General features: G+C 43.1%; 2 protein-coding genes across 2 annotated transcripts; one reads left to right on the top strand and one right to left on the bottom strand.

The window, feature by feature from the left end:
• The first annotated feature begins 2,412 nt into the window (after positions 1 to 2,412).
• CHRNA6 (cholinergic receptor nicotinic alpha 6 subunit) lies at positions 2,413 to 12,532 on the top strand. Its single transcript, XM_058043784.1, is given in 7 exon segments — positions 2,413 to 2,511; positions 2,514 to 2,727; positions 4,970 to 5,109; positions 6,249 to 6,293; positions 7,946 to 8,055; positions 8,197 to 9,181; positions 12,085 to 12,532. Coding segments are annotated over 7 exon segments (1,716 nt in total). The 3' UTR covers positions 12,208 to 12,532.
• A 3,679-nt stretch (positions 12,533 to 16,211) lies between these two features.
• Positions 16,212 to 26,777, bottom strand: CHRNB3 (cholinergic receptor nicotinic beta 3 subunit). Its single transcript, XM_058043789.1, has 6 exons — positions 26,714 to 26,777; positions 24,438 to 24,589; positions 23,343 to 23,387; positions 18,831 to 18,940; positions 17,724 to 18,606; positions 16,212 to 16,422 (listed from the first exon to the last, which is right to left on the bottom strand). The coding sequence occupies exons 3-6, from the start codon at positions 23,367 to 23,369 to the stop codon at positions 16,288 to 16,290; spliced, it is 1,155 nt and encodes a 384-aa protein (XP_057899772.1). The 5' UTR covers positions 23,370 to 23,387; positions 24,438 to 24,589; positions 26,714 to 26,777; the 3' UTR covers positions 16,212 to 16,287.
• Between the last annotated feature and the right edge of the window lie 633 nt (positions 26,778 to 27,410).

Consider the following 27,410-nt stretch of genomic DNA (forward strand, 5'->3'; position numbering starts at 1 on the left):
TCCTACCCAGAGGGCAAAAGAAAAATGAAAGCTTGTCAATATATGCTTTCTGTTTGAGCTTTGCATTTTGACACTTCTTTTGGCCTGTTCATATTAGATTAAATTAGGTACCTCCCAAGCAGCAATGATTCACAACTTTTTGCTCTGCTTCCAGCTGACATCTTTCTACTGAGGCAGTGCATCAGCTGGTCTCTCTGCATTCTCCATCTGGATGCCTCATCAGCCTCTTCTCATGGCTCGGTTTGAACTTTGCCTTCCTCTTCAGCCTTTCCCAAAGGCAGCATCCACTCCAGCAGGGTGTCAGCAGCACAATCCCCCCTGGCATCTGCTCCCTGAATGACTGGTATTGCCTCCAAATTCAGCCTTGCTCCCCCTAACAAAGCAGTTCTTTCCCTCAAGTGTGGCAGCAGGGATCATCTTTGCCAGTTGGCCTTGCACTGCTCTCCTTCACTCTGGAGGGGAAGCACACTTATTACCTTCACCTCTGAAAACTTACCAGTCTGCAGACATGCATGTGCTGATCTGTTAACTTCTCCCACCTGATTCCCTGGCCTGTTACATTTTTGGAAAGAGCAAAAAGTTTGAAAATGTCAAAACATTTTAAGTTGGGGTGAATTTGTTTTCAAATTGTATCTATGTTACCATATGTCATCCTTCTAAAAGCACTGGACTTTAACAGGGCTGCATATGCCATGACTACAGCCAGCCACAGGCATCCTGTGATGCCACATGGCTGTGTAATTCTGTTAGCCACAGACACATCAGTTCAAGAAGAATCTGTGAACTTAATTTCATAAGGTGAGGAAACTGCAAGTTTATGAGCCTGGACTATTAACACCATTCTAATCAACATTGCAACTTGGGAAAATATGGCATAAAGTAGAAATTTTTTGTGGTTTTTACTTTTTTCCTAAGAAAATGTTTGCAAAATGGAAACTTAAAAGACAAATCACCACACTGAAACCCACTTTTTCATCTTAAAATTATTTGCAAGAAGAATTTATATCTAACTTCAGTTTAGAGATGCCTGATAGCCATGCCTTGTGATCTACACTCACACTGTTGCTTTTGAGAGGGCAAAATTACTCATAGACTTCCAAACACTCATAGTTTCGTTTTTTTTGCTTTCTCGTCTCTCGGCAGAAGGCTCCCTCTCTCTAATGAGCTCTGGAGTAAGGCTGGTGCCTGTAATCTTTAAAGATTTTCTTTTTCATGCCTCAAACCTTGTCATGGGCAGCCACTTCAGGGATCCACATGGGTCCACTTCAGGGATCTTCTTTATTCAGTCAATTTATTCCTAAGTCTTTTTCTTCCAGACAGTCCTCTTCATTTCTATTTATACTTCAACAATTTGTATAAATGACAAACTACTTTCTTATTCTGTACTGCAGCTTGGCCTCTGTATTTTTTAGTATGAAGGGCATCTTTTTTTCATTTTCTGGCTTTTTTTTTTTTAATTCTCTCTACACTTATACAACAATGTAAGTGCCTGAAAATGCAGCAGCCTTTCTGTTTTTATCAAATCATTCATCCAGTCACTCGGACTTGATCATGCTGGATTGAGCACACATAAAGGAGATTCCCTGTCCTAGCTGCTTTCTGGGAGGCTGGATGGCACCTGTGGTGCCTTTCACCCTTCCTGAGAAACAGGATCCTCAGTTTCTCAGATCCTTTTCCTACAGATGCTTTTCAGGCATTCCTGTTGCAAGGACATGTGTAGTGAACGCCTGAGGAGAGAACATGCATCAACCTCTAAAGGATTGTGAGATCAGTTTTTTTTTTTTAATTTCTGTGATTAAGAGTAACACTCTGTTGCAGAGAACTTGGCCTGTAACAGCACCTGATGGGTTTTTTTCTTTATTCTGCTCCTCCGTTTTCACACTAGCATACTGGCACGGGAGGCTGCACACATGAGGAAAAAAAAAAAGTTAGAAGAATTGATGTTGTAAGCTGACTGGACTGTCAGGAATGAACTTAGCGTGCTTAGTTGCTCCTGTCAGATGGCAATAATAAGTCTACTTGCCTTGGATTTATTCACTGAGAATACTGTCAAGCAATTTTATCACTTGATGCTGTGCGCTATTTCAAGGTTTGTATGGCTTCTGGTAGACATGTTAAAACCGTGTAACATCCATTTCTATCACCTGAAGAATCAGTCCTCAGCTAAGAAAGTGAAGCTGTTTCACCTCTGCGTATTGTGATGGACTCACTCAGGTGATCATCGGGCAACAGCTATAAAGCAGCTGCTTCAGCATGATGAGAATTCTTAACCCTTTGGTGACGGGCTGAGTGAATGCTCCCCCTGCTCCATGACGGCTGTCCTGTGTCTTGCCTTCCCTCTCTCTCCTGCACTCTTGCACATTCCCCGAGGCAGGGGTGCAGGTGACTGGAAATGTGAAGTCACCTGATAGGATGCTGCCTGACTCCCTTCGCTCTGAGCCGCATAAGCTCTCCTTGCCTAGTGGTAGTGAAAGCAACTCAGCAAGGCTTTGCTCTGCTCAGCAGGCTGCTGAGTTTGCTGCAGATGCAAAACAGAAATCCATCCTTCTACTGCCTACTTACCACCAGGAAGGTTATATGTCTTCTTGCCTCTTGTTCCTTCTGCCAAACCTGTTTTCTCAAAAGGAAGCTCTGTTCTGCTGCTAGCAATGCATCCTAAGACATGGCTATGCTGGTGTTGCCCTGCTTTCTGTGTATGGGCATTCGTGTTCACATCCTTGATTAAAGGTAGGCTCTCTTTGATACCAGTTTCTACAATATTTTCTAGTTACTGTCTCTGCTTCTGTTTTCTTGAATTAATTCAATGTAAAGCTTCCACCAGCTATTTCTAACCTGAAATCTGTAACACTTCAACAGTATCTGAAAAGAGCTAAAGCAATGCTAGTTTTCCAATGTAAAACTCTTCATTTGTGTTTGATAGCTAATGGAAGAACTATTTCTAGAAAACAATGGAAATGGATTAGGGTTCCTAGTAGTTTCATTTGATGTTTCAATTTGCAAGTGCTTTAATAATGCAGGCTATGGATGTGCATGATCAGTACTTACACTTTCAAAAGTAAGAATTTTAACTATTGTTCACTATTGTTTGTGATCTGTGTTTTAAATGTGCTGCAGTCATTTCTGTTCACAACTCTCATGGAGTTTAGCACGATGTTTGCATTTAGGACACATTTATTTTGAAACTCTCACTTCTGCAGATGACCAAGATGTGTATCAAATATACTGCTTGTCTTAGCAAGGCATAAGAAACTGTTTTAAAGCAGCACCATAGGATAAAACCTAAATACCTGTCTGGTTTCATTACTTTATTTTAAAGCATGTATCTATTAAGAAGCCAGTGGGAAAATTTCAAATGAAACATGATTTTAGATGCATTTACTTTATGTTCCCACAGTAGTGTACTTCTAATCACAGCGCTAAGGGTGGTGATGATGAAATCTGAAAAGAAAAATTTTAGTTCTCTTTTGAATGAAACAATACATGATATAAAAGAATCTAAACTTCATGACATATTCATGAGTCTTCTCTGAATGACGCAGAAAGGATTAAATAAAATTTTCTGTACATGTAAGTGACTAGTAGGCAGCATTTAATCTTGTGGTATGATAATCCCCTGCAATTTCAGGATGCTTTGTATCACCTTAGAGGTGAAATCTCTTTTTCAAGAACAGGGGAAGGACAGTCTAATCATGAAAGTGCAGCATACTGAGACCAGATGTCTCCCTGCAGGACATCTGCACATCCACAGGCCCTTGAAGGATATGTAAATTGCAAATTTATGTGCGAGAGACCATGCTGCCTGGTACAAACCCCTTCTATGTTTAATATTTGCAATCATAAAGGCTTATCATGGTTACTTGTCTGATGTGTTCTATTGCAATCTGGGACTAATGCAAAAAACTTATGACAATGAGTCCAAAAACAAATTTTTCCTCAGTTGTATCAGTAATATCTTTGGGATAATCATATAGCTTTGATAACACAGCTGTGCACAGCATGAGACAGAAATTCTAAATCTTGTGTTTATAAAATGTTTCTATTTAGGGTGCTGAATTACAGTAATGTATTGTAATAGCAAAGTTTCTCAAGAAAATTGTTCTTCTGAGCTGTTGTTGCCAGAGCAAATAAAATTCAATATTTTCCTTTAGAAATCAAAGTGTATAGCCTTTTACACTGTGAAAATAACTGTTTCAGGTTTAGACTATGTGTAACAGGTTAGGAGCATTCTTCTTAACTCTGCGGTGAGTCAGCTCAGTTCCTGTCACATACCTTGCTTCCTCTGAGCCATCTGGTACGTTCTTCATTAATGAGGGGTTACAGCTGTGATCTGCTTGTTCCCAAAGAACAGTTCTGTATTACATAGATGCATGCTACTATATAAGAAATGTTAATATTTCCACTTTTTTCTTGTTCTTAGAACTTAATAAATGAACTTTCTGCAAAGAAAAATTTTGCTATCTAAAGAGTGAAAATATCAATTGTGAGGATAAAATTCAGTCATAATGTTTAAGATTAGGATGCATAATTGTAGTCATCTAATCACCTGATAGAGATTTTGATACAGTAGTTGCAGCGTCAAGCTTTTAATTTCTAAGTAGGTATGCTTTTCATGGGAAGATTCACAAAAATTAAATGTCACATTTCTACTTCTTATATTTCACACCACCTTCCTTTGGTGTCATACCAAGGTGGGCCAAATGGAGGCTCATAGGCCAAATCCAGCTTAGGAGACAAAACCACCGAAGCCATTACCTTACTATTTGAGGAAACAAGGAGTAGCCAGCATTCTGCAGGAGGATGCTTTCAACTGACACCGTACTGGCAGCCTCTCCTCTCTGTGCTCTGGTAGCTTTAAATATGGTCACAAGCACAAGGTCCAGAAACATAGCACAGACTAGTATGTTATCCAGCACCTTTTTCCCCTTTTTCTTCTTTCTGGCTCAGCTGTTCTTTGTCTTTAACAATACAGATACCACAGCCTGCGAATCAGAGGAACGGTTATTTCACAAACTCTTCTCCCAGTACAACCAGTTCATTAGGCCAGTGGAAAATGTGTCTGATCCTGTCACTGTGTATTTTGAACTGGCCATCACCCAGCTTACAAATGTGGTAAGACTCACTACACAGTACTGCTGAGCTTTGGGGATGGTTGTAAACACATGCAAATTGCTGAAGCAGGAGATGTAATTGTGATGGCTGCACACACCCACAACTCTCCTAGCTTTCATTTCATGTGTTTCTACCTGCACCTGCTGAAACCTCTGCTGTTCTTTTCAATCAGATGAATTGTTCCAGTTGCTTGAAGAAGTGGTTTGAATGACACAGATTTATTTCCTTACTTCTATAGAATCAAACCCCTCTGCTTCAGGTAGCAGCCTCCAGAGCCCAGGGCAGAAGCACTGAATGTTCAAGCCCAGGCCAGCCCTCTTCACAGGGCTAGCCCACTCCAGAGACACCTAGTGTGTCCACGTTGTGTGTAGCATGTGACCAATTCTCCTTTGGGACTACTGTCATTTCCCAGTAGTCCTGAGGGGAAAAATCTTCTCATTTTTTTCAATCTATGTGTTTCAAAAGGATGTAAGGGAAAAGTGTGGAAAGTGGAAGAGTGGTGTTTTAAAGCATGAAGGTGGGGATGTATGTTGCATGTTTTGGAATGCAAATGGGTGTGGGGCAAACATACTGGGCAGGACAGAGTCAATGTGGAAGAAACATCACCTTTCTGATTTGTGACTGATTGGCAATTGCAATAAGTGACTGTAAAAAGAAGGTCTCTGTACGGCAGCTACCTAATTTAGTGCTGGTCAAGTGTATCTGCTCTAGAGGTTTGCATAGAAATTCAAAACACTGTGATACAAAGGTCATTTTCCTTGAATCTCAACCAATTCTGTACTGTGTAATCAGAGTATTTTAGACACTGAATCCAACAAAACACACAGCCACAAGAAGAATCTCATTCTTTTGGTACAGGTCAGAGCAATTCTAGGTTGTGTGCTCTCCAGATACTCAAATGTCTGGCAAAAGAGTGCAGCTTTCTGTATACCTGATATTTATGGAGCACGATTTTTCAGTAAAGTTTTATTCATTTTTCAGTAGGGTTGCACACAACAATGTACAATGTGTAAACCTCTTGAAAGATGCTAGAAAAAATCTGCTATCAGTTAATGTGAAATTCTATTTTCCAGTTTTATGGGCAAACGTTTTGGCCATCTCAGGATACTAAAACTGTTTATGCCTATGTTTCTTTATAGGATGAAGTCAATCAGATTATGGAAACAAATTTGTGGCTGAGACACGTAAGCGACTGTGTTGCATTTCTCTTGCATTTTGCATCGAAATGATTAAATGTGTGTTACTTGTAATTCATGTCTATACGATAAGTTTTTGTTTTGTAACAAGGATTTAAAAAATTAATGAGAAGCTCCACAATGAAAAAATAATTTCTTCATTCTTTTTACCTAGAAGTTATATCTTCTTTCTTTCCTGTTGGATATATTCTTCTCCACCTTCATGATTATTGGTTTTCTTCTGGAAAATCGAGCTGGATGTACTCCTTAAAGAGTGATTAAATATGCCACTCTAGGTCATCCCCATCAAAATATTTATTAGAAAAAGGAGCACGCCTCCATTGTTCCTGATAGCTTTGAGTATTTTTACATAGATAAGTATTGGAATTAAATACCAATATAGCCGGATGGAGCATACCAGGGCTCATCTGGGCCTTGCTGCTTGACCAAGGTTGGCAGCTGTGGTGGTTTCACCTCACAGACACCTTTGGTGGGCTGGATGTTGCAGCTCGGCACCTGGGACAAGTCCAGGCAAGCAGCAACTCAGGTTTACCTCTGGCGGAAAGGCTTTAGGTGAGGTGAAGGAAAGGAATCAAGTTCTGCTGGAGGGTTTGATCCAGAGCTTTACTCCAGGCACACAGACCTCTGCATGTTGCAGCAGCTCCAACAGAACCACGAACCACGTGGTCAGCGTGTCTTTTAACTCCAGGCAGAGGGGAGGGAAGGGGTAGGTATGCCACCAACCAGGTGAGGGGGGAAGGCTCAGGAGACAAGTGACACCTGGATGGCCCAATGTCCCCAGGGCTGAGAGGCATCTTTTGAACTTTGCCAATCACACGAAGCGCTTTCTGGAATGCAAGACTGACGAACAGCACTCAGCAGGGGGCAGGGGAGGGGAAGGGAGGGGTGATTGGCACACCTGGGGAAGGAACGGGGATAAGGGAGACAGGCTATGACATCACACTGCAACTAAGATAAGGATTCTTAGGGAACCTAAACTGGGGTTTAGGGAAATATAGCTAACTTGCACCATTGTTTTCAGGCACTGGTTGTGGTCCACGCAGAGTTTTCTGTAAAAGAGAGCATACTTACAATAGGTGAGAGACTGTGGAGCATGGCTCCATGATAGGGCAATAGGCAGCAATGCAGGAGAGCTGCTGTGCATCCCTCACTGCCCTGAGCTGGTATGTCAGCACTCCTGTGGAACCAATACTGTCTTCTGGCAGCAGCTGCCTGTTCGTGAGCAGGTCGACCAAACATGGGGGTGCTGGTCTCCTCTGGTGCTGTCCTCCTGTCACCTGTGGGGTGCTGCAGCAAGGTCCCTATTTTCTCTTGGCAGTGGGGAGGTAACCTTTCAAAGACAAGGCTCTCTACTGATGTCACACAACAGAGGAGAGATCTCAGCATGGCAGCAGTTCATAGCAATTGGCACCCCATCCTGTCACAGGGAAGAGAGTAGCAATCAAGAGAGCAGTGTTCACACATGTCTAGTGTTTCTCCAGGTCATGGCCTTCCTTGGAATGATCTTTTGGACCATTGTCCCCTTCTTCACATGCTACACTTCATTACAGTCTGTCATTTTACAGGAAGATCTGAGAAACAGATACTTGTTGATAATTTGAAGTTTTATAATCCTTGTCCATTGTCCATTCTTCTTTCAGATTTGGAATGACTACAAACTGCGATGGGATCCCAGACAATATGATGGCATTGAATTTGTTCGGGTACCAGCAGATAAAATTTGGAAACCAGATATTGTCTTGTATAATAAGTATGATGATTCATTTTACCCATTTTATTGATTCATTTGAATCTTTCTCTCAAAAATATCTCCTTGCATCTCCTATAAAAACACCCATTACATTTTATTTTCATGGTAATTGTTTTGGTTTTGCCTCATTTGTCTTTCCAGTGCTGTGGGAGATTTTCAAGTTGAAGGCAAGACCAAAGCCCTCCTTCGCTATGACGGAATGATCACCTGGACCCCACCAGCTATTTTTAAAAGCTCCTGTCCTATGGATATTACTTTTTTCCCATTTGATCATCAGAACTGTTCACTCAAATTTGGCTCATGGACCTATGACAAGGCCAAAATTGATCTTCTGATCATTGGATCCAAAGTAGATATGAATGACTTTTGGGAAAATAGTGAATGGGAAATAGTTGATGCTTCTGGCTACAAACATGATATCAAATATAACTGCTGCGAAGAGATCTACACAGACATAACATATTCTTTTTATATTCGAAGGCTGCCAATGTTCTACACCATAAATCTGATCATTCCCTGTCTTTTCATCTCATTCCTGACTGTGTTAGTTTTTTACCTGCCATCTGACTGTGGTGAGAAAGTTAATCTTTGCATCTCAGTGCTTCTTTCTTTGACTGTATTTTTACTGGTGATCACAGAAACAATCCCATCCACCTCTTTAGTAATTCCCTTAGTTGGTGAATATTTACTCTTCACAATGATATTTGTGACTCTGTCAATTGTCATCACAGTGTTTGTCCTCAATATACATTACAGGACTCCAATGACACACACAATGCCCAAATGGGTAAAAACCGTCTTTCTCCACCTGCTCCCCAAAGTCCTGTTGATGCAGAGGCCACTAGAACAGCAGAAAAAAAACACCTCCAGCAAAACCAAGAAAGTATCAGACAGTAAGTTGGGCAAGTCAAAGCACAGCAAACACAAAGACACCAAATTGCACAAGGAGCAGCGGTGCAGTCACTGTGATCAGGCAACTGAACTCCGTACCACCAAAAGACAGCTGAGCCATCAGTCTCTGAGATGGATGGCAGAGCACATGGAGTACTCTCCAGAGGTGAAGGACGTCATCAGCAATGTCCAGTTCATCGCAGAGAACATGAGATCTCAAAATGAAACCAAAGAGGTAAGGGAGGTAACCATCCCTTTAGGGCTGGTTTGTTTGTATTAAAATCAATGGTGATGACAAGGTGGAGTGCCTGTGTGTAAAGATCAGGGGCTAGGTCAGCAGGGCACTTGTCCTGGTAGGAGTCTGTTACAGACCTCCTAGGCAGGATGAACAGGCAGATGATGTATTCTAGAGGAGGTTAGAAGAAGTATCATGATCACCAGCCCTTGTTTTCCTGAGGGACTTCCACTTGCCAGGAAGCTGCTGGAAGGGTAACAGCAGAGAAGAATCAATCTAGGAGGTTCCTGAAGTGTGTGGAAGATAATTTCCTGACACAGGAAGCAAGCCAACCAGGGAAGGTGCCCCACTGGACTCATTGTTTGTGAACAGAGAAGGACTAGTGGGAGATGTGACAGTTGGAGGCCATGGGCACCCACAGAATGATAGAGTTTTCAGTTTGGGGTTTAGTTGTGAGAGGTGCCAGCAGAATTGGATCTCCAGCAGCTAGACTTTGGCCTGTTAGGAAATTGATTTGTAGAGTCCCTTTGGAGCGAGTCCTGAACGTCAAAGGAGTCCACAAAGGCTGGTCATGGTCTAAAAAGGAAATCCTAAAGGTACAGAAGCAGTAGGATGAGTTGCTGGGGAAGAAGACCATCTAATGGGTTGGTTGTGTGAGGTCACAAATTTTTTTCTTATTTGGGATTACTATCACAGAAAATGGTGCACATTGGAATTTAAGGGATTCTGGGGCCATATCCTCCTGTGTAAACACAAACTTAAAGAAGCTGAAAAGGATTTTCTGACACCAGGAACTCATAAGGAGCAGAACTTCTCTGACATTTCAAGATATTTATAAAAGTATTTAGAAATGAATGCAATATATATCTTTGATCTGTCATGAAATTTCTGCTTTTGGTTTTGAAATTTTTTAGATGCTCTATGATGGTAAAATCCATCTTAAAACTAAGTACTGCTGTATTTATATGGAAAATCACAACAACTTTATAAGGGAAATGTTGATATGCATTATTTCTATCAGAATATTTTGTTGAAATTCATACAACTTCAGTAAAACTTAAAGATCACCTTTATTCCCCCCTTTCTTTATGCCCTGCAGAAGAAGTTTCATCTGAAAGCAAAATCTATACATTTCTGAATAAAGGAGTAGAGTTAAGCCAGTGACTGAATTCATGGAGTGAGAATGTAGCACATGCCAGCCTGAAACAAAAGACAGGAATCTTTTACCATAGAGGAGGTTGGGGATTGAGCTTAGTACCTATGGCCTTAGTGCTTTGCTTAACTCACAAATTTCAGCCCTGCTTTCATTATCACGCCAGCTGCACAAAACATATCTATGTACTGATCAGCTACTTTCTTTGATGGTCTCCCAAAAAGAAGTTTTCCATGCAGTCATCCAAATAACTTACTGTCTTGATTATACAGCTCAGGGGAAATCTTCTTTTGCTAATTTTCCTGATTTCCACTTTGCAAATCTCTCCTGCCTCATGAATTTTTTTTCTTAGTCCAGTGTGTTCATGAGCAGCTTTGTATCTTACCTTTTAGAACATATTAGAGATGGGAAGCATAATTTTTCATTTACAAAAAATCTCCTTTTCAGGGAAAAACCAAGATTTGTTCTCAGGCAAGCACTGGGAGGCTGCTTCTGCTTCTGCCAGATATACAAATGGGTGGTGTTATGTACTAGTCCTAAATAAATCAAAGCCCTTTAAAAATTGCAGAAACATTTATAGCTGTTGGAGTTCTCCTGAGTGCTCTTTTATGCAAAGTGCAGCTTCCATGTCTGATTTTCAGAAATCCTCCAAGGTTCTTGCCTGACTACCAGCCTGTTTCTATTCATGTTTATGTTACTATCATGGCCAACTTCTTTTTCATATAACATCCCTATCACTCAACCCAACACTAATGGCTATCATAGCTGTCCTCTCAGTAGCCCTGTGAGGTTGGATAGGATTAAACTAAATACAAACTTGAAAAGTCTTACCTTATTTATCTGTTTCTCTGGCTGAATTGCCATTATCAGAGTCTACAACTTCAAACCTACCCTACTTAAATTTTACTTATACTCTCCAATACCTGCTGCTGTATGCCTCACCCTCAACATGATCAAAATCCTAAAGCCAGTATTTTCTTGGAGGCAAATATAATAAAATTGAAAAAACAAGTGGGAAGATCCCTCAGCAGAGAGCTCTTAACTAGTCAGTAGTTTATATGTGTGAATGTTCTTCTGATGCAGTGTTTCTTGTGCAGTACAAGTTCCAAGGTACAGTTTAAAGGACAGCAACTTCATTGAATGTGGTTCTAAGATCTGTCTCTCAGCCATGCAAAATCCGTTCTGTCCTGCTTAGCACACAACACTGCAGTTTGCTGGAACCCTTGCTTTGCCATTGTCCATGTGTCCATGTGTCCAGTTTCCTGAAATCAGTGGGGCTTGATTGGTAAGACAGTGTTTCAAATCAGACCAGAACAGCAAACTGCATCTTGTGTAGGCTGTCAGGATAAATCCTTCAACAGGGTTTAGTGATGTGCAGCTGTGGTGCTGTGCCTGCTGTTAAACCATCCCACTCTGCACCCACCACATGATCAGGTCCTGTTTGTTACTATCAGCACCACAGCCATGGATTAGCTGCCCTCAGACTCAAATATTTAGAACAATTCAGCAGACTAGCAGACAGTGTTGTATGTTCTCAGCGAAAAGGGGTAAAATACCATTAGAAAATCAGCTCCCTCTGAAGAGAAGTGAAAACTGAGCAGCTATAAGCATGACAAGCACATTTCTGACTTGCATGTGTGCTCTTCCTTACATTCAAAAGCACAATGGCCATTTCTACTGCGTAATGTCAACTCAAAATTGTATGTAACATTACATGTATTTATCCTTCTCTTTTTTTATTCTCTTGCAGGTGGAAGATGATTGGAAATATGTAGCTATGGTGATAGACAGAGTATTTCTCTGGGTATTTATAATCCTGTGTGTGTTTGGGACTGTAGGGCTCTTTATCCAGCCACTAATAGCAGAAACATAACTCAATCCGTTCTTTTTATCCACTTTTGCTCTTGTTTCGTTTTCGGTTCATAGAAATTTACCTTCTATTGCTCTCCTCTAACATCATGCCTCTGCTCACCACCTCATCAGCACCCAGCCACAGAAGCTCCCAGAACAATAAAGTATGCGTTTACATTTATGTTTGAAATCAGATCTTAAGCATTTAATCATATTTGAAGACAAATGGACTTAAAGTTAGAATGTGGTTACCATGTGAGGCATACACATTTGAAAGCTTCATGCCTCTAAAATCTTTTAAAATTAGTTTGATCTGCCACTTACTTTTCCATGTAAGGGGACCAAAAGGGGCCCAAAGTCTCCTTTACCTCCTGATAGTAAGTACCAAGACCTTGATGAGCTTCAGTAGGATTTCTAAGCCACCTATCTCACCAAGTTAACAGTGGTCCTAGTCCACAGGTTCTGTTCTGAAAACTCTTGCTTGCTCAGGCTCTGACATAAATCCAACAGAGAAGGGTTTGTTCCTGACTAGATACTTGCCATGGACAGAATTGGTTTGACAGCACTGGATTGATCTGAGGTTTTGTGTTTGTAAAGCCCAAGACCAACCTAAATTATGCATATCCCAGCAGGAGAAGGATGGATACCATGAATCCTCTGCAAAGCTGAGCACCCTGGTTCAAACAGCTGTGCAGCAGTGTTCTGCTTCCTGACTCCTCATGGGTCTGTGCTGTGTGTGCAAACCTGAAATTTAGGGTCATGTCCTTTGGGGCTGAGGTTGCTGTTTTGTAACTAAGTCTCAATCCTAGTCTGCTTCCTCCTGAAACACTTAGTAGATGTGTTCCTGATGTGGTTTCTATAAAATGTGGGTGGTTTACCCTTAAGTCCCTCATTTGTTTATATTCCTGTAAGTTTTGTGGTGAAAGGTTCTTCTTTAAAAGGCACCACTTCGACTAAACCAAATGGCTCCAAGAATACAAAGCCCTTGTCTCTTACAAGAACCTCTAAATTTAACTGTAGAGTGTCAATGCAGTGCTTTCAGTGTCTGACATGCATCAGTCTCTGCCCTGAACATCACCAATCCTTGGAAAGTAAAACTCCCTGTTTCTGAAGTCACTGGCTGGCCATTTACTCTTTTGTGATGTTTCATAATAAAGAGAATAAGAATGAATTAGTGTATATGTTAAAGGCAGAATGATAAGAATATAACTGTCTTAATTCACCCAGTCATGATTGTAGAAGAACGAGTAGAAAAAAACTATTATTTTCTGTAATCTCCCTGAATGTTGTTCAATTATGTAGCAACTGACAGACAGATGTATGAAAAAGCATGGTTTATTTTGTCAGCCTGTCAATTAAATGTCACTCCTGAGATACACCTTGAAGAATTTGTGGTTTGGGATTTTTTTTTTTTTTTAGATTTCTTCCTGTCAATGTGTTTATAGATGCTACTATTGGCTCTTTAATCAGAAAGAAGGTGAGGGAAAAGAAAGGAAATTTTAAGAGGAGAGTTGAATTCTGAACCTAAAAACTTCATTTGTACAGAAAAGACATCTGACTGCCAGCATTCACTGTTACACTCTTTGACCATCGAAACCATGAAAATATTGTGGCTGAAGGTGCATTGCATTGGTATCTTAAGCATGACAGCTACAACCCCACAGCTGAGACAGTATTAAGGCAGAAGGATATGGTTTTTTGTTAAGACTTGTCATTTGCAATATTGTCATCCACAGGCAGAGTAGGTAGACCAGAGGGAAGAGCCAACTGGAGGACTGTCTCCCTAATTGTGTATTTAGTGGCAGACCTTTGTGGGGAACATAGCCAATGCTTTTGTGGGCCAGCAGCAAAGAGATTTAGAAAAGCTCAGGATCAGGCAGCACAAGGGAATGAGTAGTGACACTACAGATGTAGCAGTACCAGATGCAATGCTAGGAAGACTCAAGGCCAGAAACCATACCTGCGCAATTTTCATACATCTCCAACACATGAGCTCTGCTAATCTTCACCAGCATAAACCAGAAAAAGCAGCTTGGCATCAGACACAGACGTGTGAGACAGAGCCATGTGTTGCCTGCGGGTGGGCAACCAAAGTGCTGCATGGTGGAGACAGGACCATCTGTCAGGTGGACACCTGAGGCAGATTCCCAGGAGAGGAGGCTGTCATCTGTCATGGCTAACAGGCTGCCTCCTGGACACAGCGCTCATTGGGAATACCTATCACTACTGGACCTCAAAAGTCTGGAAACACTGGAAAGAAGAGCTTTCTTTCCAGTTCCTACAGACATTTCACAGTACTGTCTAGGGAAACAAAGGCACTTTATGCAGGAAGAGAGGAGCAACTGATAGAATGGTCAACGTGTATGTGTTTTATGGTTTTAATGGTCAAGTTTTATGGCAGTATCCTACGCTAAGATATCTCTCTATATTTCCCAAAATAAATGAGTTTATTCCAGCAATATAATAACCACATCTGAATGCTTCTTGCTCAAACTCACAGAGAAATATAAAAAGTAATAAGGACTTTCCAAGAACCTGAAAATCCCTTTGTTTGAATACATTTGGGACAAAACCTTTTAAATGGGCTACAGTCTAGCTTTGTTGACAACAAATCAACAGCAAACCCCAATGTACGGACACCCCAGGAATCATTTACTAAATACATCTTTATTAATAATAATTGCACAATTGAACACAAGTTTCTGCATTGACACAAAATGATGGGATTACATTAACTCATGGAGGTCTGACATGCATGCACAATCCAAGCACAAGAACACCTCTATGTATTTTTAACAGTTTCTAACTTCCATCTCTAGAGAGACAGTTTCAAGGCTAGCTAAAGTTTTAACACAGATGTAGATTGTCAAAAATTTCATCTCCAAATCCCTTGCTAACCCTGAAAATATTTGCAAGTTCTGAATGGGATTTTCTAAAGCATGCCATGTTGGAAAACACTGCCGCAGCAAAAATTGTTCAGGAGTTTCACCTGGGTGTTTTCTGTGACATCTCACTTATTTAACACTTTTAAGAGATGTTTCTAATAATGCAAAAGGATCCCACAATAAATTAATAAAAGGAGTGAAATTCCAAATTGCCTAGGAAACATGACAACATCTAAAAATGTATCTTCCTGGTGACCAGCCCACCCCATAGCTCTCAAGAGAAACCACACTCCTGCAACAACCAAAACTTTCATCTGCCAAAAGAGATATCTGCAGCTTCCCTGCAGCTGAACATTTCAGGAATATCACTGTCGCCTTATGGAATAGCATAGCCACCTTCACTTAGGTGATCTTCCACTTGTGAACAAGCAGGTGAAGGAATAATAGTTTCTAAATGTGGAGCATTGGGAAAACTCCTCACTTTGTCAGCCTTCTGGTACACTACAGAGCAGCAAGCAAAATTGCAAATAATCCTGAAAAGTGGTCAATACCTTGTAACTTCCTGATGGCTGAGTTGAGAGAAAAGTGTGCATGGCATAAAGGCTGGTAGCAGGTGGGCAGTGGTAGGTTCTGCCCCATCAAGCTGATCCTACAGCAAGGTGAGGCCAAACAGTCAAGGTTTTGAACATCCCATCGAAGAAGAATTTATACTTTTTCTGATGCACATGCTATGCAATTGCCAGTTCTGACACATAATGCAATCTGTAGACACTTACACTGCTTTTTAATTGGTAACACAGATAAACTGAGTAGAGATTTGTGTTCCTACTGTAACTTCTTTTACAATGTAGCACTTGAACTGGCATATCTGCCTTTTAAATACAATAATTCTGCAACACCTTCTACTTCCAATTTTAACTAATTATTTTGGCTTTTATAGTAATACAACCAAGCTAACAATAAAATAATAACCCAGTTATGCAACCCCAGTTCACTTTAGGCCTTGGCTGTGCACCAAGCTCTTCTCTGATTTCAGCAAAATCTGTAACTGGTGTAGTTATTATTAAGATTGAAAGCACTACTAATAAATGCCCACTGTCACCATCACTTTCCCTCATTCTTGCTGCTGCTTCCCCTCTAGTATAGCAGAGACCAAGCTCCAAGGCACCACTGTCCCTTGGCACCGTACTTGTTGTATGTTACTGAGGAAGTGTTTTCTACAAAGTGTTGTTCAACCACATCCGTAACGCAGGGGTAAAGATGAGGACTGAACCCGTCACTGACACCACCAGAAATAACCACAGGAAGATCCGATCCAGGACTTGAGCTACAAACTTCCAGTCTTGTACAACCTGGGAAGGAGAGGGAGGATAAACGTAAATGGGAACAGTGCCTTGTACTGTGTTTGATACTGCTACATACATTTCAGCTCCCCAAATCTGGTTTTAAAATTAGACATTTGTAGTATGTGGTAGCCTAACAGAGATCACATTTTCAGCATTTATAGCTGCAAATCACTCAAACTCCCAAAGTAATTCCATGGTTCTACACACATGGTGATGAGACTTCCTCAGCCTGTGCAAAAGCTTTTAGTTAAGTGCATATAGGAAAATTTACAGACTTAGCCTTGAGGACGGCTTTCCAGTGAACTGGACTTCTTACAGGGAGATCTGCATCTCCCTGTAAATGCCAGGATGAAGCTCTGGCGCAGCACTTGGACACAGGCATTGATTCCAGTACAAGCAGTTCGATTTACTTGTTTTTGCGTAAGTGATTTGACGACTCAGATTGGTTACACTCAGGAAGGGAATTTTGAATGGTGAGTGCTGGCACAACTATGCATACAGAAAAGTGCTATTTATTAAGGTGATTCAAGGAACCTTTTTATGAAAATTATTTCAGCTTCAAACAGGTATTAGTCATGGACAGTATGTGTTCACCTACTACATGTGCGATTTACTGTTCTTTCTGCTGTAGTCCTCTCAGCACACTTTAAACAAAGCCCTAGCTCTTGCTAGGAGGATGCTAACAGACATTTTCCCAAATGCATGCCAATTGCTCTACTGTCCTACCCTTGCATGAGATTCATTGTTTGCAAACACAGTAATTTGCTATTTTAAAAGCCAGGAGGCTCACTGAGAGGTGAAGGATAGTAGTTGGGAACTAATCTAAACAGGTGTTAGTGAAAATCTAAACAGGTGTTAGTGAAAATCTAGAAAACCTTCACTCAAAAAAGAGCAACTATGCAGTGCACAGTATGTGTTAGGAGGCCAGGACTGACACCTGGCAAATGCCATAGAGCTTGCCTTTAAGAGTAAAAGTTACATTTTTGAGCATATGAGTTTAGAGGCTTCCAGATTTGTGTGTATCCCAAACTTACAAAGGACAAGGTTTTTCAAATAAACCCAAACCAGGAATTCCTCCAGGAGAGGCTTCTAGAGTCTCTTATATCTGCAAAGAGCATGGACTCACAGAACAATACACTTGTGCTTGAAGCTATGGTTTGTCTCAAAAAACATTTATCAAAGTCTGAGAAAGAATATGTCTCAGAGGAGAGCAGGAGGAAGAGGCAAAGGGAAAAGCATGAAGAAAAGGAAAGTGCTTGGAAGCCATTGCTGCCAAGGAATTCCCTCCTTGCCCTCCCTCCACCTACCTGTCTGATGAAATGCTCCTTTTTAACGTGCCTGGAAATGTACCGAATGGAGTCTGCTGCCTTTTCCAGAAAGGCAATAACAATTTTTTCTCCGTCTTTTGCTTGCTTGTATTTCTGCTTCCCCAGAAACTTTGATTTCGAGGTGGTTCCCTTTTCTTCAGTCTCTGAGAACGAGTAGCGATCTACATGGGCCCTCATGCAGAGCAGACGAGGCAACTTCTGGAGAAAGAGCCTTTTGACCCAGGGTGCCATGGGATGGTAAGTCGCTGAGGATCGGTGGTGGACATTGATAACAAACACAGTGACGATGATAGAGAGGGTCACAAAAATCATGATGAAGAGCAGATACTCACCGATCAGAGGGATGACTTTGGAAGAAGAAGGGATTATTTCCTCAATCACTAAAAGGAAAACAGTGAGGGAGACTAAAACTGACGTTGATAATGAAAGCTTTTCACCTTCATCTGAAGGTAGGTAAAACACCAGGACAGTTAGAAAAGACAATCCCAGGCAAGGGATTATTAAGAAAAGAGTGTAAAACAATGGAAGGCGCCTCAATACAAAGGAGTAAGTTACAAATGGGTAAGAGTACAGCCCATCCTTCCTGTTGCCTTTCATACCTTTGGCGTTTAAGATCTCCCACTCCCCATTATCAAAGAAGTCTTTCCTGTCTACATTTTCATCCACTAAAATCAAGTCCACCATATTGCCATCATAAGTCCACGACCCAAACTTCATGGAGCAGTTCTGCCTGTCGAAGGGGAAGAAGGTCACATCCATTGTGCAGGAGCTCTTATAACTGGCCGGTGGTGTCCAGGTCACCACTCCATTGTACTTCACTATGGCTTTGGTCATCAAGGATCCCTCAAAACGTCCATCAGCACTGGGAGTTGGACAGGAAGAAACAGTATCAAGTTCAAGACTATGTTTGCCCCAGTCGTACCCCATTTGAGCTCTGTTTTCCATCCCTCACCTGGAGCACAAGGTGCACAGCATTCACACAGCCTAAAGAAGCAGCCTTCTGACAGCACACACAAGCCTCACAGTAGCTGACACGCCTTGCCCAAGCTGTGGCCCAAGCCCAGAGCAAGGAGCCATGCTACTTACTTTTCAAACAAAACAATGTCAGGAAGCCACAGAGACTCAGAGGGAACCCGGATAGCAGTGATCCCACCATATTCATCTGGATTCCAGGAGAGCTTGTGGTCGATCCATTCCTATAACAAAACAGCAGAGTCCTCTGCCCACTGATAAGCAGCGGCCTCTTTCCTCACCCCCGCATGTGCCTCAACGCACAGCACAGCACAGCAGGCAGAACCTGCTATGAGGCTGCTCAGCTGCAGAGAGGGTGCCAGACAGGCATGCCTGGGAGGTGTTGATCCCCACAGGCACTGCTCCTCCAGACACAGGTGAGACCCAAGAACCCATCCCTAGGCTAGCAACCTCAAAGCCAGCACTCCTGGAGAGCACTTGACTCTCACTTCACTCACCACCCTGCACAGCCCACATGAGAGTAGTCTAAAATGAAGGAGCTGCTTCCTTTTAGCGCAGCAGCTTTCCTTCCCTCTGAGAACCAGCCCAAGATGGTTTTGGCTGGCACAGACCCCATGGACCCTAGGTGATGTGGGTACTAGCACTCAAATGACTAAGAGGTGGCCTTAATTCACTTTTCAGTGGAGATCTGGCCTTTTTCAGTAAATGGAATACAACACCTAATATCTGTACACTGTCCTTGAAAAAAAAAATAAAAATTGGTCTTTCATCAGAAAGACCTGCAGACTGTTGCAGGAAAAATAATATGATGTTATTGTAAAGTATTTGGTTATAAAAGCAGGGAGAATCCTCTCCATTTCCATCATGTTGAACTCTAGAATAACTTAGTCTCTTTTTTTTGATTTTCAGATAGGGAGGTCATAACAAAGTGGCTCCAACAACCTGGAAATTTCCACAGAAAGGCAATGGAAAATCAGCTCTCTGATCCTTGTTCATTATTGATGAGGATATTCATTTGCCCACAGAAATAGCAGCAATGTCATACAAGAGCTGTAGACTGTGGTCAATACCAAGAAGTGGAAGATTAACCAGTTTCCATTAAGCTGCAGCACTAAGAGATCTCCAGGGATGCAGAGGTCTCAGCCTTCACTGGGTAATTTCCCTCATGACTTAAGGATGAACCAAAAAAGCAATATTGTCTATTAATTCTCCATATGGTTCTCTTCTTACTTCTTTGACTCCACATGCTTCTCACAGCTATATTAGAGAGATTTTATATTGTTCAGGTGTGGAAAGAGAGGAGGGGCCATTGCTGCTCATAGTGTCAGAATGAGGGACAGAGTACACCACTTTTAGCATGATCTTTTTTCTGAAGATGGTTTTCTAACAGATGTCTCCAGAAGCCTAGGCTGTTAAGTGGTCACAGTCTCACCTATGTCCTGGACACTTCCTGTAATAGGTACAACGAGGCTTAGGCTGGAAACATACATCATGCAAGGGGATGGACAGGGCCGAGCACAGTCATCTTGTAGCCTCCTAACACAAGAGCAGCAAATACCCCGTGAGCCACCTGGAGATAGAATCATCCCTCTGGAGTTGAACTGGAGCAGCCTCTTGGCCTGGGCGATTTGCTCCATCTGCAATACTCCACACTTTCTCCCTGCCCTGCATTGATTTCTCTCCCAGCTAAAGTGCTCTTTCGTGTCTGCAAGGCAAATGGTTGTTTCTTCTTACTAGAGCAGAAAATAGGCTGAGTGCAGACTTGGAAGATGAGCAGTTTAAAACAGGAATCTCCCTGTGGGCTATGCTGACACAAACCATAGCATAAGATGCATAAGGCTCTTTTCTCTCTTCTCCATTTTTTCCAAGCTGCTCCAGACATTGCAATTGCTGTCTCCTTCCTCGTGTTCTACCAAATTTCCATTTCTGTGCTGTCATTGAAGAGTTTAACCCACTGCTAGTGGAACAAAAACCATGAGACTCAGATTCTTGACCCTTGCTAGCAGGGGGTCATAGCTTGCCTGAATCCAGACACTTTCTCAGCAACCACTAAAGGCTCCTCTGAATCTTGTGTGTCAGCCTGCTTGTGTATCAAGTCCCACCATCTTGAACACCAGGATGTTTGAGGTTAACAAAAAAAGGAAAAGAAAATGCTTGTGGTTTAGGTTTGCTTATCCAAGAAAATTAAGACTCTTGCTGAGAAATTATGAAGGTGATCAGGAGCATGGATTCACTGAAAGTAAATCATGCTTGACCAACCCCATTGCTTTCTATGATTAAACAACTCCCTGGATGGTCAAGAGAGAGCACTGGATATTGTCTACCTTGATTACAGCAAGGCTTTCAACACTGTCTCTCTCAGAACATCCTTGTAGGCAAACTCAGGATGTTTGGACTAGATGAGTGTACAGTGAGGTGGGTTGAGACCTGGCAGAAAGGCAGATCCCAAAGAGCTTGTAACCAGTGGCACAGGGTCAGGTTGGAAGCCTGTCACTGGTGGTGTCCCCCAAGGTTCCATACTGGGCCCAGTGTTAACTAATTCACCAATGACTTGGATGAAGGCACAGATGCCTTCTCAGCATGACACAAAGTTCAGAGGAGTGGCCAATACACCAGAGGGATGTGCAGCCCTTCAGAAGGACCTTGACAAGCTGGAGGGATGAGAAAAGAAGAAACATCTGAAATGTAACAGAGGCAAGTTCAGGGTCCTGCACCTGGGGAGGAACAACGCCAGGCACCAGCACAGGCTGGGGGTGACCTGCTGGGAAACAGCTCTGTGCAGAAGCACCTGGGGGTCCTGGTGGACAAACAAGCTGTCCATGAGCCAGCAGTGTGCCCTGGGGGCCAAGGCCACTGGGACCCTGGGGTGCATTAGGGAGAGCATTGCCAGCAGGTCAAGGGAGGTGATCCTGTCCCTCTGCTCAGCACATCTGGAGTTCTACTCAGTACATCTGGTGAGGAAGATCTGGAGTTCTGTGTCCAATTCTGGGCTCCTCAGGACAGAGAAAACATGGACAAAGCAAGTCCAGCAGGGGTAACAAAGATGATGAGGGGACTGGATCATCCCTCTTACAAAGAAAAACTGAGGGAGCTGGGCCTACATGAACACACAACTTCCACAGCAGGACACCTGGGTCAGGCACAGGTATTTAGTGCTCAGTCTGAGCTCCTGAGGGCACTTATACATGTGAAAACCACAGCCAGTGCCTCATTTTCCACTCCCTGTGCATTACCTTGGGTCTTGATGCTCTCAGCTCATTAAATGGAGAAGTGGTATTAGAAATGGTAACAACTCCAGAGAGTCCAACTCTGGGAAATCACAGTCCTGAGTTTCTTTGAGCTGCCCTAGCTAAAATCTGAGAATTCCAAAGGCTTCCAGAGAAATCAGTTTGTCTACAGTGCACAGGGCCTCGACCTGCAGGTGAAGATGGGTTCCAGGAGAGGGTTGGAAAGGGGAGAGGACAGATGAGGGCAGATGAGTTCTGCTGTCTGCCCAAGTGGATACCCAAAGGGAGCCAAGATGTGGCCTTGTGCACAAAAGGGGCTCTACAATTGCAGCTAAAGGTGGGGAAATTGTAGTACTGCAGATAATTCAGGACACGTTCCCAGCAGTTGTATTTGGATCAGAGAGAAATTTCTCCAGCAAAAGGGGAAAATCCTGTCTTCCCCACAGTGAGGGAAGGGCTGAGCTTCTCCCTCTTCAAGGGAAAGATCATCTTTACACGCAATATCCATATTGGTTTTAGGGGTCTGTCTCCAGCCAGAATCTCACACTCGCTGCAGCAGTACAGTAGCCAGACTGAGACAAAAATTGAGTCACATTTCTCATCCACCAGCCCAGTGACCCCCAAGAACTTTTCCTCATGGCATGATTTCAAGTACGGTTTGTTTTTTATGTCCTCTGCCCAGGATCAGCTGACATCTTTACAGATACTCACAAGGCTGAGAGACTTAAAATAATTGTCACAAGGTCAATAAACTGGTGCAATGTAACCTAAACCAAAAACAGTGTTCTTCAGGAGTGAAGAAGAAAGGAGACCTAACAGTTCAACTTGCATCTTTCCATCGTTTGTATAAATCACCATCTGTTCCAGAAGCAGTTATGATAGAAAGATCTGATTAATTTGCTACAGCTTTTAATGGGAAAAGGTCTGTGGGGGGTGTGTGCGTGAGTGTGTGTGTGTGTAACATACTGGCCTCTTCTTTGTCTTTACATATGCTGAGGAATGAAGAAATCTATCCGAGGCACCACTCTTGGCTCAGACAAGGGAGACAGTACTTGTGTCACCTCTGAGACAGGATAGTCCCTCAGGGCACATACCACATCCCAGGGATAGCCACTGCAATACCAGCTTTCCTGAAATAAATACTGGCTTGAGCACACAGCTGGGGTGCAGGTCAGGAGAAGAGGGTACCCTATGTCCTAAAGGCTACTTGTCTGCCTATCTGTCTCTGTACATAGGCTGAAGGGAGAAGAATGAAGAAGAACTTCAGGTTAGGTATCTTGGTGCTGGCCACTCTGCATCATGAAATGGGATGGATGGCACAGTGGGCAGCAAACTGAAATGGCTACTCAGCTCAGCAGTTCCCATGGGGAAAAGGGAGGTGTGATGTGGTCTAATTTACCTGTTTCAGCCATACGTTGGTTGTCATCAGCTGATTCTTCTCATCCTAGAGTGAGACAGGGAGAGAGGATTGTAATACCAAAGCAGCCATTAGAAACAGACCCTGTGCCTGCTGAGTCCAACCCTGTGCCAAGATGAGGAGATCCCTATGGTCCTGTTTCCCCATGGGCTTGGGCTCTTCAGTCACCACTAAGGGAAAGTGACTGACTTTCTAGATACTGTCCCTGCTACCACTGGGAGCCCTAGTGGTAAAACTGAGGTCTGGCATTCCGGAGCTCAAAGGAATCATATGCCAAAGACCCAGGATGCAGCCAGGGCTCAGACAGCAAGTAGTATCAGGTCACACATGCTTGTGGGCTCATAGGATGGCTCATCTCCCCACACTGCTCAGCCTGGAGGGAGTTTGGGAAGATACAAGCTGAAACATTGTCCTAAATATGTAAATAAAGCACAAAATTAGAGTGTGCCTTCCACAGCACAAGGGGAGGTTACCAGGGACTGGCGGATGCAAGGAGCACATTGTTGTGTGGGTACCTCTGGGCATTGTGCAAATTCCACCGTGCACTGCAGCAGAAAGAGAAGGGAAAATTTCCAGAAGGGAAGAAACACAGGATTAGCTATGTTGCCTCTAGAGTTTTATCTTAGTGACCAGCTGGGTTAAGACTTGAACTATCTTTGGCATCAATGCTAGCTTGCTTGGAATGAATAACACACAGCCAGCTCTTACTCTTCCTCAGTCCTCTCCTGTAGATGTCTTGTCATTAAATTGCAACATAGATGTCAAGGACTGTCTGGCATGGGTTGTTTGATCAAAACGTTATGGACATTAGGCCATATTCCCTAAGAACAATAGGGAGAAAAGGACCTTCAGGTTTCCTTCAAAACAAATGAGTCCTACAGTTCCATGCTGTGGGTGGAGGGGAACAGGGTGGGGAGAAGGTTGTATCACCAGCAGCATTTCATGCTCAGTGTTTTGCTGCCCAACCATCACTGTGCATTTCTTGTGTCAGGAGGCAAAAGCTAATTACATTACCAGTCCTCCCAGGTGAAGGCATAACTATCTATAAAAGTGGTGTTTTACGAACACAACACTTACCACATCCACAAGCTGTGATATCTTTAACCCAAAAAGGACTTTGATGGTGTCGTTGGAGTTTTCCACAGGGCGGACCCATTTCTGGTAGCCTTCAAATAAGTGCTTGAGAAGCGCATCCTCATTTTCAGCAACTGAACTGAAGGCATTCACATCTGGAAGAGAGCAACACAGAGTGGAGGCATTGCCAGAAAGCAGACATGTAGAATGCCATGACCTGAAAAAGTGAGACAGAGCAATGATGTGAGGAAAATTCACCTCTGGGCAGGTCTTGTCTTGTATAGCAAATTCTGCAGGAGTTCAGATGCACAGACTCTCAGCAGAACCAGGGCAAGTGAATAGAAAGGCAAGATAGCCCAAGCCCAACTCACATAAAAAAAAAAAATCATCAGAGCAGTGATGACTTTGTACCAGGTTTATGCTTTCTATGAACTTTTTGCCAAAGCAAAAAGAGCCCATCAGGCAGCAGTAGGAGCTGGATGATGCAGTCAGAGCTAGATCTGCCAGGCAAGCACAGAGATATCATGGCCTGTACCTGCATGACTTGTGACTCCCACAATTACTGACACCAATCTCCCCCTTGCACTTGCTACCATGAATGGGGAAGGGCAGACCATCCATCCTTTCCCAAACTTCAGCCCACTCCCTGTGGTGTTGAGGTTCTGACATGATCTCCATCTCTTCTCTTGTGCACAAACACAGCAACCAAGGGTGAGAAGGATTTTATCTCTCTTCAAAGCCACCACGGAGGAAAAAAGACTGGCTCCACACAACAGGGATCACAGCCAATATTGCTGTGTCAGCAGTCAAAAGGGACCTCACAGGACACTGTCCAGGGCCCAGCTTGTGCCTTGACAGCCGCAGGACGAGCAGAACATCTGTGTCTGGACTGCCAAGCATTAGGAATGGGAGGGGTCTGCAGGCCCATGGATCTGCAGTGCCACAATCTGACAGTAGGAGAGCCCTGGAGGGCACAGTCAATATGCTCACACACCATGTGCATCAACGATCAGAGTTAAGGCAGCCCCCAACAGGGTCCCTGTACCACATGGAGAGAAAGGGCATTCAAACACAGCGGCCCTTCCAGAGAGAAAACTGGAGGCAGAGGATCATGCTCTGCTTCTACATGGAGGAAAGGATGTGACTACACACCACTATCTCTGCCCATGTGACCTTCCCCAGCAGCTGCTGCCCATCTCCTGAGCATGACTGTGCAGCTGTGCAGCCTCCTCCACCTCGGTCAGGGTCTGTCTGAGGCTGCAGACAGGGTTACACCTCCCAGAAAGAAACACAGATGAAGAACTGCCCAAAGCAAAAACCTGATCTCACAACAGAGTTTTCCATGGGACAAAATCATTCTTTAATGCTGTCTGGATCCTCTCAGGATAGCACAAGGTCCAAGCAACACTCTCATCCCCACTTCCAGACACAGCAAGATATACCATTCCTCTCTGAAGGAGCTATAAACTCTGAAACCTAATGCTTGCACTCACAAAATAACAGCTTTACTGTCAGATGTTCCAGCACAAGCTGTGTTTGTCCTTTGTATCTGCAATACAGGTGAGGTGGGGTTATCAAGACCTGGGCAGGCACCTTTCACACTCATTTCTACCTGTTCCATCCCAGAGCCAGGCATAGCTCATGAAGCTGTCAGCACAGTTTATAACAGTCCTCTATAGGGCCACACTCTGTCTTGTCACTTTGTCACAAGCTCTTGAGGTCTGCTATTTCCAGAAATGTCCCTTCTGCTTGTTCCAGAGTTTATTCTCATGCCAGAGCTGACCCTAGTCCTCCACAGCAAATAATGGACAGAGTCTGCGATCTGTCCTAGGAAACTAGATTGGTTGCCCAAACATGGCAGATGGGTATTGCATCTGCAACCAAAGGAAGAGAATGTGTTCTTTCTTCTTTCTCTTCTCCCCCCTCACTACCCACAGCCTCAGAGGTCCAACCCCTAGACTCTAAGAGTCTTTGCAGAGCCTCTATCTCCTAGATATTTCGCTTTCCCTTTAGGAGATTCATAGGGGCGTATAGTTGTTAAAAACAAGAAATTTAACAGAAAAGCCCGTGAATAGAAAAATCCATAACCCCAAAATATGCACGATCAAAACCAGCTCTGTCTTACTGCCAGAACACATTGCTCTGTTTTCATTTGAGTATGACATCCTGCACACATATATGCAGCCACACACCCTCTGTGTCCGTGGGTGTGTATGACTCCCCCCCCAAAAGAAAACGGTGCCATTTCACAGCCCACATCTCACATAAGGTTCAGGTACCTAATGCTCCAAGGGGGTATAGAAGACAGGTGGTAAAGCTGGGTTTGGGGCTGGATATGTTGAATCTCATCTGCTAAGGAAGCCACAAAAAAGTGAAAAATACTTGAGGAGTCTCAAAAGGAAGAAAGTCAGAAGATTGCTGCCTTTTTAGGACAGCCTCAGTACTTGCAAAAAGACAGTTTAAAAGCAGAAGTTATTAATGAGAAATATCATGTGGGAAAATAGCCTAACAGTTCCTTTGACCAAGCCCCACTTTATGGTTAAGCTAGATAAACCCACGGAGAAAGTATTGAACCAAGTAGCACTGCCTTTGAAAAAAAGAGAAGCAGCCACAGGACAGATACATCCCTGAATCTACCATATGATGGACTGAGAGGCAAAAACTGGGGAGCTCCCTGGCAGGTTAACATGCATTCAAGTATTCAAGCACTGTCTGCCATCTCTCCCCTCTCCCAGTTTCCTGTCTGTCTCTGTGATCTGTCCAAGTAGCAGCTCCCCATGGGTGCAGGACAGGAGTTCTGGGGCAGAAAGTCTGCTAAACAAACGTGCAAAACACACCAATAAGTACAGACAAGACAGTTAGCCTTTTATCAGTTTGCCTGAAGCATTTCAGGTTTTCTCTTGGTGACAGAAATTCTCCCTTAATTCCCTTTAGCAGCCAGAAGTCAAGCCTAGGATTTTTTGTTAATTTCTAGCC

Source organism: Melospiza georgiana, chromosome Z (genome assembly GCF_028018845.1).
Source record: "Melospiza georgiana isolate bMelGeo1 chromosome Z, bMelGeo1.pri, whole genome shotgun sequence".
NCBI lineage: Eukaryota > Metazoa > Chordata > Aves > Passeriformes > Passerellidae > Melospiza > Melospiza georgiana.

What these genes read in the sequence shown, in the direction of transcription:
- CHRNB3 (XM_058043789.1), bottom strand. Translation starts at nt 23,369, where the DNA reads ATGACAACCAACGTATGGCTGAAACAG. An exon ending in CCAACGTATGGCTGAAACAG is followed by an intron (nt 18,941 to 23,342) that starts GTAAATTAGACC and finishes GTTTTGTTATAG; the next exon opens with GAATGGATCGACCACAAGCT. An exon ending in AGGAGCATTTCATCAGACAG is followed by an intron (nt 16,423 to 17,723) that starts GTAGGTGGAGGG and finishes TCTCCTTCCCAG; the next exon opens with GTTGTACAAGACTGGAAGTT.